The 12,436-nt window shown below is 35.8% G+C and overlaps 1 protein-coding gene across 1 annotated transcript; it reads right to left on the bottom strand.

The window, feature by feature from the left end:
- Positions 1-893: 893 nt before the first annotated feature.
- On the bottom strand, positions 894-12,227 carry LOC137192233 (interferon-induced protein 44-like). Its single transcript, XM_067602766.1, has 8 exons — positions 12,186-12,227; positions 11,038-11,076; positions 8,285-8,318; positions 6,858-7,062; positions 6,056-6,208; positions 5,274-5,442; positions 2,557-2,657; positions 894-2,457 (listed from the first exon to the last, which is right to left on the bottom strand). The coding sequence occupies exons 2-8, from the start codon at positions 11,072-11,074 to the stop codon at positions 2,296-2,298; spliced, it is 861 nt and encodes a 286-aa protein (XP_067458867.1). The 5' UTR covers positions 11,075-11,076; positions 12,186-12,227; the 3' UTR covers positions 894-2,295.
- Between the last annotated feature and the right edge of the window lie 209 nt (positions 12,228-12,436).

Genomic DNA, 12,436 nt, shown 5'->3' with positions numbered 1-12,436 from the left:
TTATTATAATGTATTCTATTGACACTTTATTTGATCTTTTATCAAAATGTTTTATTTTCCCTCTTATGTCCACTTACATGTTTTTATGTTCATTTTATGAAGCAGTTTGAGCTTGATTTTTTTGTATGAAAGGTGCTATACAAATAAAGTTATTATTATTATTATTATTATTATTATTATTATTATTATTATTATTATTATTATTATTATTGTTATTATTATTATTATTATTATTATTATTATTATTATTTTACACATTGTATTGGTCACTCGTGAAATATTTTAATTTTTTTAACACATATATTGGATAATTTAACACAACATGTTGAAATAGTAATAACACAGAAAGTGTGCAGGATATCGACACATCCTGAGTGTGTAGTCGACTCTGGGAAACCACTAAGATTATCTGTGGCTTTACTTTCTCATTTTCAGCAAACCTGAAGGAAAAGCAGGGAGCTGAACAACAGATTCTTGAACAACAGTTAAGCGAGCTGCAGGGAGATTTTAACCTCAACCCATCAGACGACCTGAGACCTCAGACTGACACCACTACAGCAGCTCTAGACCCTCCTGTCTAAAGAGGCTCAGAAGTCCGTCCTGTTTCACTGCATGAAAAGTGTGATTTTCATCAGTAAGCAGCACTGTTTATTGCTGTTTAGTGCAGATTAACGACTGTTCACGGGAATTTGTAGACAGCACAGACAAACTGCCAGGAACTGATGTGGAGTTTCAATTCCTGGCAGTTTCACAGTCCTGAGAAGCTTGGCAGGTGACCCCCCAGCCCCCAGGACTGGACAGGACTGTGTGCCACTGCTAAAAGCAATTATCAATAATGTTATAAGAAAAGATACACAAGACAGTACAAATTATTTTATTTCTTTGAAGGTCAGTAACTTGTTTTACAAATCAGTACATACATACATGAAGGGATCGTTATATTCTGTTTCCTGGACTGAGACACAAACCTGAGAACTGAAAACTCACCTCTTCAGTCTCACCTGTCTATAAACTCTTCCACTGGTTGTTTTTATCAACATTTATTTTGTTCAAAATCCTTTTTACACTTTTGTTCACACATACAGGGGTTGAGGGGAGAGTTATAGTCCAACACTATATAGAATTCATATGATGGAACTGACATTTGTACGGAAACCAGCACATACAGGAATCAAAGGAAATGAAATAGCTGACAGATGAACAAAGGAAGAACATTTGGAGAACGTTTTGGTCATTCAGGATTAAACAGAATGTTATTTAAAATATGAAAATATAATACAGGAAGGTGGGAATTTTGTGATCAAGAAGAAACTTAAGAGCATTTTATGCTTTAATGTCCAAAATATGATGCTGAGAGAAGATCAAAGAAATAAAGTTAAGCTTTGATTTATGTGATCTATTATGAAGAAAAGTGTTTTCAAACTTGATAGAAAGAATAAGAATATAACTTTATTTTCTTAATTTTACTTTTTTTATGTATTATTAGAATTAGTGAATGTATAGATTCCTGATCCACACTCCACTCCAGTTGATGGTGGTAATGCACCAAAATGTTGTTTGGCAACCGCCATAAATATGAAGAAGAAGAAGACAAAGAAGAAGAAGAAGAAGAGGAAGTTCCTCTTTTGCACAAAAAATCAGCAAATGAGACTTCAAGGTGAAATCTGTAAGTACTTTAACTGATTTTCACCAGTTTTCTCCACATATAATATATTTAGTCATTAAAATGCAGTTGAAACTGTGTTTTATCTGCATTTCTATCCAGCTAAATGTTGAAATAAGTGTAGCTTAAATACTGGAACAATAATGTCTGATATGTTTTTTTCCACAAAACCAATAAAGAAAATCACATCACATTTGTGTGAATTGAATATTGGACCAGGATTGGCTTCCAAACTAGTTGTGATGTCACAAATCCTGCTCATAGGACCACATCTGAATATCTGATTTTAAATGATTTCAGAGAAACTTTCAGCAGAAGAATGAAAACAAACTCTGCACATGATTCTACAAAGAGAAGAGAACAAACATCCAACTGAAGGAACAAGAAGAAAAACGTTTTTGAGTGGAGCGACTTTATGAAAGGGAAGGAAAGGCAAACAAATCAACTACACATTAGGATAATAAAAAGCAAATCAACACAGACTAATACCTCCTTATTGATTATCTCAACATGAATGTGTATTAACACAATAATACTAAACCATTCTCCATCATACTGGTATTAAGCTGATCATCATTAATGATAATAAATGATAATGGTATGATGACCATGTATCTCAGCAGAAAGTAGGTTTACATTTTGTTAATGAAGTCATCTCCAAAGTCAATCATCAGTCTCAGTGCGTTCAGCATCAGTGTGTTAACATCCTCATCCAGGTAGGTTTCTGAGCTGTAGTTCTTCACAGCAAAGATGCAGTTGAGTGGAATACCCAGCCTAGCGCTGAAGTCTGTGATCTAAGTTTTAAAGAAACAATAATTCATCTACAGTGAGCTCACATTATAAAAATAATGAACTTACTTTACATTTCTGTAACAAAACTGACAGAAACTCACCTTTTTCTTCAGGTATTTGCTCTTGTAGACATTCTTTAGATCCTTTTCAGTTTCATCACAGGCTTTATCAACTTTGGTGACAATCGCCACTTGAGGAATCCCTGCCGACAGAGAGATGCATTTAGTAACCTGACTTCAGTTAACTTTCACAGTTCATTCAGGTTTAAAAAAAACATTAGAACTGCATGTTAAACACTGTAAACCACAAACCTAAGAAATGCAGACTAGACCACTTCACATTAAGAAGACAGATAAATACAGATTAAAGCTGTGGTGTTCACAAACCAGCACAAAATATATAAAATACTGAAGAAACAACAGTTTACCAATACCAACAAAAAGACACAAACAAAAATTAGCTGTAACTTATTGTTCCACAATGTAAACTTTCTGGAATAAATATTCATTTTGGCATTAATATTTTATTTTAGCTTAAACTATTGCAGAACTATATTAATTTAATTCTATTTTATAATTTCTGCATATCCTATATTACTATGTGCTGAAAATGAATTTATAGGAGAGCAAGACTGAGGAGGATATTTACTATGCACTAAGGGTCCTATCTTACGCCCGGTGCAGAGCGGCGCTACGTGCAGCACAAGTCTCTTTGCTATTTTAAGACAGACGCAGTTGTCATTTTCCCGTCCAGCGCCCACGTTGTTAAAATAGCAACGGCACTTGTGCCCATCAGTGCGCCCATCAGTGCGTCCATCAGTGCGTCCATCAGTGCGCCCATCAGTGCGCCCATGGGCATGTTGGTCTAAATGTAAGGTGTGGTCAGGCGCATTGTTGGTGCGTTGCTATCTTGAGGCAGCAGAGAGTGATTGCACTATTGACCAACAAAAACCTGGTCTAAAGTCAATGGCGCAGTGTTTCACTGTTATTTTAAGGAGCGTTATCAGGACAGTAATATGCACCTACACAGGCGGCTGCACCACATACACTCTGCTTGTTACACACACAGGACACGCAGCAGCACACAAACATGCACAAGGTAACAAATAAAAGGATTACAATGTGAAAGATTATTATTGTGTATATTAATATATTTTAAAAAATACATGTCATAATGCTCAGTCATAATATTTATCAGAATTAACTAATCGCAGTAATGATGGATTAAATTGTTGAATTATTTGACCAAATTGTGTAATCATGTAGGTATTTAAACAGACAGACAACAACGGATCAGACACAGATCGACTTTCCTGCTGCATCAGTACATGATGACATGAGGAAATAAATGAGGTGAAAACAATGATTAAACTAACGAAGGAAATAAATCTGCACAGCTTCTAGCTGCTGCCAGCAGCAGGATCAGCACCTTGGAGAGCTCATCAAGTCCTGATAACTGTGTTGATGATTCTTTACATGATTAAAATTAATTCTTTAATCTTTGAACAATATTTAACAAATATTGTTTAACATTTTTGAGGTTACAGTGATCAAGTTTCTATACTTTCAACAATTAAAACCTGCTGATTTGACCTGATACTCCCTGACTGAACAAAACGATTTTAAAGAATCCAAAGCTGTAGTTAAAATAATAAACCTTTTCAAAAACCAAACGAAGACAAATTTACAACAAATGAATGAACAGGATCTTAAACTGGTGGTCTGGGACCACAGGAGGGTCCAAGAGCAGCAGTGTGCTCGTTATGGATCGTGCACTTTCCCTTTGTGCACGAGCAGATCCGTTTCCTCTGCAGAGAAGCGCTCCTTCTTGCTACTCGGCAAATGCGCCGTTATAATAGCAATCCGCCAAGGTGCAAGCACACCTGGCTCTTAAAGGGAATGGGAGATGACACTGTGATTGGTTTATTGCATGTTACGCTGAAAACACAGCCATGATTAATTAGGAGACTATGGACAACCCCTTTGAACCGTGCGCCTGGCGCAGTGACCATTTTTCCACCGTTAAAATAGCAAAAGTGGATTTGGACACAAACTAAGTGCACTTGCACCATGCAGTTCAGACCGTGCGCTTTAGATCGTTAAAATAGGGCCCTTAGTCACAAACATTTGTGTCGTCACAATGTTTTGACGTAGCAGGATATTTAAAATAAGCTGCCCGTCATCTGATTTACATAAAGTGATGAGAATCAGACTCACCCGTATGTCTGGACAAGAATGGAGTGAAAAGTGTTTTCTGCTGCTGAACTTTGAATGTTCAGCGGTTCCACTTTTCTTCCATTTAACTGACACAAAACCTCAGTATGGTCAGTAAATAAGGAGAATCACAGTTCAGCTGTTTAGCGCCTAAAAGAGGAGCTGAGAATCCTCAGTAAATATGTTCATAAGAGTCTAGAGCCCTGCGAGCTGCTCTGTGTGGCTGTAACTTAGGTACTGTACTGACATTCTTTTAGCTAAATGCTAACATGTTGATGTTTGGCAGGTATAATGCTCACCATGTTCACCATCTTAACGTTAGCATGCTAACATTTGATAATTAGCAGTTTGTATGTTTCGGGCAAATTTAAATTTTGAGCGGATGATGTCACTGGGTGAAAAGTCAGAGGATCAGTGAAGAGATTAGATTCATCCTGAGAGGATCATGAATATCATATTAGTCATATCATTATTAGTTCTGCATGAGTTCACTGATTGAAGCAGATTCATGAACACTCAGCTTTACTGTGAGCAGTGTACCTGAAACCTTATTACAACAGATGTGTTTCATTGGCTGATACTCTTCTCTGAAGCACTGCTCTTACCCAAGTCACTGGCTACTTCTCTGATTTCCCTCATCTTCTGCATAACAGAGTCCTTAATCTCTGATGCATTAGCATCACAGACACAAACCAGAAGATGAACTTTGTCATCTTCAGACGGTGAGGAGATGTATCCAGGATCACGGTCTGACAATGGAGATGCAGGATTGAACTGTAAAATAATATAAAAGTCCATGTAAACAATGATGCAACAATGTCAACAAAGTCTACAAAAAAGGTTCATATCTACTGAACAAATGGGAGAAGTATACAAATCTATTTTTAGTTAAAAAAAATTAACTAATAAATAGCTTTAAAAGATAAATAAAATTCAGTATTACCAGTAGAAGTATTCAGACTTTTACTAAAATTAGTGAAATATTTAATATAACAAGATATTTTTCATGTTATTCAGAGATATTTTATATTTTTTATATTTATTTTTACTAGATACTAAATACATGACATAAATCTTATTCAAACCATAATGACATATGGAAGTTTCCTGTTATTACTAACCAACTTATCATGTTATAACGAGAAGTTTGATTTAATGAGATACGTTCATTTTGTGAGATAACAAAGTGATATGTTGTTATTACAAGAAGATTTCTTGTAAAAACTGAATAATTTGGCATCTACTAATAATGAGAAAATATCTCAAAATAACATGAAAAGTTTCTTGTTATAACAAGAAACTGAGCAGATATTTCTTGTCATGGTGTCAGCACTATGCTGCCATACAAAACTAACGTGTTTGACTGAATCAAGTGTCACAGTTGTACCTTGTATCCCTCCTTCACGTGTCCCTTCAAGGCCAGTTTGATGTCTTCCACTCTGACTCCACATCCAGCTCCTATCTCCAGACCCATGATGTCATTGAATACAAAAGGGTAGAAGTTTCCTCTGCTTTCTTTCTGGATTCTGTGAGTCTCATACTGAAAGAAACATGGAAATGTGCAGGATTTATGACAATGGTGCCATCCTTTAACTAGTGTCTTTGTTTGTAATTTGCAGAGAATTGTGGGTTGGATCAGCATGAAACTCTCCTGGTTGAATCATCTGCCAAAGATTAACATCTACGTTAGAAAATATCTGGTTTGAAGTATTTGATACAGTAAAATACTGACATCAGCTGAGTAATTATTGGTATTGTCTTTGTATGGAAGGATGAAACAGTTAGAATATAAATGGCCTTACTGCTTTCATTGTTTTGTTCTATAAAGTCTACACTATTAGAACTGATCCCCTTTAAACTGAGTCTACAGCTCTGTTTTTAAATACTGTGGCAGACTGAGAAGCACATCCTGTATCCAAAACCAGCATTGACACCTCCTGATGTAACGAGGCCTCGTCTGAGGTAGTCACATGATTTTTGGCAAATGAAGCATTGAAACATCTCACTGCGATACTTTTGCTTTGAAAAGTTGATCATGTGTGGAAGGTAACATCACTAATAGTAACACCAGACGGAGATGAGGCAAGTGTGTCAAATCTCAAGTGTCAAAAACATCAAATCAGAGTGAAAGGAGGTGAAGACGAATTAGTAGAGGAAGAAAAAGATTTGTTCTGGGCTAGTTTACATACTTTCTTGGAGTGACTTGTGTTACTGACGGTTGCACTGTTGGCTTCAGCTGGAATGCCCATCCTGCCTCTCACGGCACTGACGACAGAACTGATGAAGCTGGACTTTCCAGCACCGACTGGCCCGTAGAGCAAGATCCTGAGATGTTTGACGTTGGTGTTTTCAGGTTGATAATTCCTCACATACTGCAGATCTCTCTCTTTGTCTCTGTGTAAAAAATGGTTGAATTGGATTTTAGATTAAATGCATAAAACTTTCATATCAGTTTTTACAAGGTGGTGTCCAAAATCACTCCGTCATACATTCATTGACTACTCCCTGTATAACAGTCACTCAGCAGTTCACTAAACAATGAGCTGTAAATTGAGATTCTTCTCTAACTCTGGACACAAAGCCAATACATTTCCATCACTGGCGGGTCCTGGAGAAATAATATTTACTGAGCTTTGATAATTTTAGATTATTGTCAAATTAGTGCCTGGTTCATGGTTTGGCCCCTCCTCCACTACATGACTTTGTGTACATTTCACCGCACTGCATTTTGGCAATCAGCTTTCTCTGTAACAGCCACAAATCAGTGGAACACGCTGCCTGACAACGTGAGGAGCTGCAGCTTTACTTTCAGAACCAAGTTAAAAAATCTGTTAAAAGCTGCTCAGCTCTGTACTCACTGACTGTGATATTCTATGTTATTGTCTTCCTGACTTGCTTTATCACATTTGTGATGTGCTATTGTGTGAGTTTTGTATTTTGTGTCTTGTGTATTCTTTTTTGTATAACTTTGTACATGTTCAACTTGTACATTGTCCCTTTTTAAAAAAAATAAACAAGTAAAAATAAATAAATTTTAGATGAATGTTATGACTGATTGGGTGACACAACAGTAATTATCACATCTATAAAATGCAGTGCATCACACTGTGGGACTATTAGAAGAAAATAGTGTACATGCCACAGTTCAGACATACAAATAAAATGGTGGAGGGTAAATAAACAGTAGTGCACTATGCAGAAAATAAGGAGAGATTTCAGACACAGTGTAAGAGTCAACAGCCATGCTAGCAGTGAGGCTGTCCTTAGCATTGTACCGTGTTCACAGTAACAATGGTTACCTTATACTTATAGCTAATTATTTCAACTATTCATCCATTATTTTTAGTTAATTATTTCAACTGGTTATAAATAACTTTTAGCTAACATGCTAATTTCAGCAGGTATAATGTTTACTGTTAGATTAGCTTGTTAGCATTGTAGCATTTGCTCATTAGCAACACAGCTGAGGGTGATGGGATGCCATTAGTTTTGCAGGTATTTGGTCATAAACCAAAATAAAATCCTGGTCTGACAAACAAATAAACTGTCAGACAGGTTGGTGTTGAGCAGCAGAGGCACAAATGAAGGCTACCGCATCAAATTTATATCTACTCACCCCCAAGATATTTTTCTCCAGGGATCACTTAAAGCTGACAAGAAAATAACAAAAAGGCATCAAACAGTAAATATAATTAGGATTTTGAAAGAGTAAATTCATCAGAATCATGCGTCAACATGTAAATAATAGAATGAATGTGTTGTAAATTTCATAATTTACTGGGAGAAGGTGGTGCTGTGAAAGTGAAGCAGAAGCAATACTTTAGATAACAGAAGACAGAAAAAAATCATAAAAAGTTTGGAAAAATATCTGGTAAAAATGAATATTACAGAATTATGACAATGATGTTTGGCAAAACTGTAGCAAGAGTAGTAATAGTGATAGAGATATTTATTTACTTGTCGTTTACTTGTTGTTCTTTAAATCAAACTAAACTGATATAGTTTTTAGCTTAACTGGGGAATTTAGTTACAGTAAACATACACTGTAAAAAGCCCTTCAGTGGCAATGTCCATGTGACTTAATTATAAAATGTATATTTTTGACAATAAATTGATTTTGTCTTCTTTTACTTACAGAAAAGTAAAAAGTGTGACTGTTTAAGTAACTTATAATTTTCTGTCATAAATTTGATTTCCTGGTACTTTACAATAAACTGATTTCACAAAACTTAGTTTAAGGACTTACTGAATAAGTAAATCCTCAGGACCCGCCCAACTGTAACCGGTCTGAGCAAGTCTGAACTTGTTCCCCCACAAGGCTGCAAGAGTACCTGCCTGGCTTTTTCATCGACAAACTACACAACTTGTAAGAAATCATTTTCTTGCATAAAGTTAAATGTTTTCACCCGTGATTGTATTGCTCTATGTTATGCTTAAGTGTGCGTTTTCCTCCTTGCGATGCCATAAGGTGTTTCAAAATGCACACTAAGCTCAAACAGTTAACATACCGTCAAAATGCTGATTTTTAGTCTAATATGGCCTCTACGTGTTAAATTTTACAACAAATGACATATCCTTTTTATTTATAAGTTTATAATTAATTGGCACCGCCGCCATGTCTGTAAGAAGGCGGAGTCAGTCCTATGAAAGGCTTTGTGTCTAATGCAACTGCTCAGCCCGCCATCACCTGAGTGCATCCCTGTGTAGTAACGTTTAGTTACCCGAGTGTGTTGCAGCCAGTCTGTCAGTCATAAGTGGCCTGTGTTGTGTGCTGGACTGTGTGCATCCTTAATATGTGAGTGCGAATGCACTAATTATGTCAGGTTCATTCTGTTTTTGTTTTAGATGTGAGCTAGCAAGTTAGCGATTAGAATGATAACGATTAGCCGCTAGTTAGTTAGCTCTTTTATGTGACTTTGACTGAGGTTGCTGTGATGTTCAGTTGGTATTAAAGATGTATATATGCTTGTGTACCTTGTGTTGCACATGTTAAGGGTTGTTTGTTTATTTATGGGTGTGATTTTGAGCTGCAATATGCTATTAATTGTAGTCTGTTACACACAGGGGTTAGGGGCTCTCCGGCCGGCACATAATTGTAGCGTCTTACACACACATTCCGCTCTGCTCTGTCCCGCTCACTCTCTGTCACGCACGCACACACGGACCTGCGTGGGATTGATGTCAGGTGGCTAAAATGTTTTTTGTTGTGTTTCTGTCCCCATGCTCCACAGTGCATCACTTTTCTTCTGTGTTCCCGCTCTGCTCCTACAGCGCTGAGTGCTGTCTGCTGCAGGTTAAACACTGATTAAGTATAAGTTCCTGATATGTTACTTCAAATAACTAATGATAATAATAACTATCACTTTAATGACTGTGACTGGGATGAATTTTTACAAAATGTGAATATTTTGTAGAATATTTTCATATGGTCATCTTGAGTTCTTTCATTTGTAGATACTGGAGGAATATTGGATCGCATAACATTGAAACATTGCCAATTATATGCACTTCCTCAATGTCCAAAATAACAATCAATCAATTGAGAGTGGACAGGACCTCATTTCTGACTACTATGTAAGTATTGTTAAAAAGTAAGGTTGGGTCTGTTTTGGGTTTGCTCATGAAGTCAGGTTCAGATCAGTGTTATTTTATGTGGGCTGACTGAACAGGCATTTTCCATGTGTAGATGGATAGAGTTAGCCACATGCGGCTAGTTAGCAGGAATCCTGGGATAGTTGAATGTGAAATGCTGTGAAGTACAGCTCACTCACTAACGTTATGCACCCCATGCAGTGGATTAATGATGAAAAGGAGTTTGTTACTTGTTTAACATTTTAGTTTAAAAATGTAGTAAGAAGACACTGTCACAAATTCCCTGATACTTAGGCCTAGTGGGGGTCAGTAGAGGCCAGTGGGTCATCTGTGATCTGCTACAGCCCTAATAGAAACATTTTTTCTTTTAAATGCCACTTAATTTAATGAAGTTGGATGTAGTTAAATTGCTGTCTATTTTTACAATGGTTGAACAAAATTTCTTTTTTTTAAGACTACTTAAAAATTTTACTTTATGCTAAAATGTTATTACTGAGTTTTCTCAACTTATAAAAACACAAAGTTCACTAAACTAGCAAAAAGTGCTTGGAAAATGTTGCCTCATTTTTTTTGAGTTAGATCTAAGTAACAGTTTTTACAGTGTATATTCTATTCAAATAGAAGAAAATAAAACTAAGAGAGTGATACAGTAAAGGCAAAACTACAAATACATGTAACACATGAAACGTGTCTACTGCTTCCACTGCTGCATCATATAATAGTTTAGTATCATGAATAAAGTGTGAACTGTGTTGTGCAGGTGGTTTCGTAGCTTACGTGGAGGGGGTGATGGCTTTGAAGGTGAGTCTCCCATGGCTGGAAAGTGAGAAATATATGGAAAACACCAATTATAAATAGTTATATTATAAATTATAAATACAGTGAAAGTGAAAATTACAGGTAAACAGAGTCTCTCTCTGATACATATATATAGGCTACATATCCTGTAAATATATTTGGCCTATATACACGCAAAATAAAATTCATTCAGCTAAAAGTAATGTATAAAGAACTGTAATAGTAACTAACAGTAATGTAAATAAATAGTTGAAATCATTAGCTGAAAGTAATGTATTAATAGTTAGAATTGGTTAGAACGGATAAACAGAAATAGTGAATTGTTGCTCCATGTGGTTGTTTTCTCTTATTAATAGTGTTATTTAACATCCAGTTTATAATCCATTCATAAGAACATATTGTGTTGGTGCTGGTGAAGGTTCTGTGGGTGTTTTAACTGATTCTAGGTGCAGTCTAGTGTTCATTGCAATTCTTTTGTACCTTTTTCCAGAGATAATCAAGCCATTCTGTTCTAAATCCCTGTGTCTGATGCATTTTTACTGTAAGTGAAGGATGAATATTCAAGCCTGCTGTTTTACTGCTTCTTCTTCTCTGGAAACCTGTTTTCCATAGTTTCCTTTTCTTTATGAATAGATTTTCTTCATTCAACGTAAAACACTTTGAAGCACATTTGTATGAAAAGGTGCTACATAAATTTGACATTAACGTGTAGACAAAAAAATCCTTTTAAAAGGACAAAAAGGAGGTAAATTAGCATCAACTCCAAAGAAAGCCTGGACTGAAGCCTTTTTATCACTCACACACATGAAGCAGACACCACAGTTACAGAGTTTATTAGTTTACAAACTTAACTAATAAAAGTAGTAAAACGTTAACTGAACAAATTTGCTGAGAGGTTCTGAGAACACAAAGTGACTAGTAGGAGAAAGAAAATTGACAGTTTACTTAAAAACAAAACCTATTAAAACCTAAATGAAAATTAAAAAATATACTTTAGTTGCATTTTGATTGTGTTGATCAATTTTGAAATGTATCATATTTAAAACTACTATACACATAAAATATTATTTTACATTCATTCAATCACTGAAATAATCTGACAGTAAACATAATAGAAAGATTCATACCTTTACTGTTCCTGTTGAGATGTTGCAGCAGAGACGAACAGCAAGTGGTGCTGCTAAAAGAGAAACTGGCTCTTTTATAAAGCAGCCTCCCGCCCTCACTTTGTCTTTACTTTCACTTTCATTAACCATGTTGTTTACAAGAAATCTACCAGTTTAGAAGATTCCCAGTGGAAGTCAGGTACATACCCACAGACACACACACACAGAAACACACACAGTCTGTGTTATTCTATTTATTTATTTATTTTATT

Source organism: Thunnus thynnus, chromosome 11 (genome assembly GCF_963924715.1).
Source record: "Thunnus thynnus chromosome 11, fThuThy2.1, whole genome shotgun sequence".
Lineage (NCBI taxonomy): Eukaryota > Metazoa > Chordata > Actinopteri > Scombriformes > Scombridae > Thunnus > Thunnus thynnus.
The sequence above is the reverse complement of the archived record's forward strand: the minus strand, read 5'-3'. Positions and strand labels throughout refer to the sequence as shown.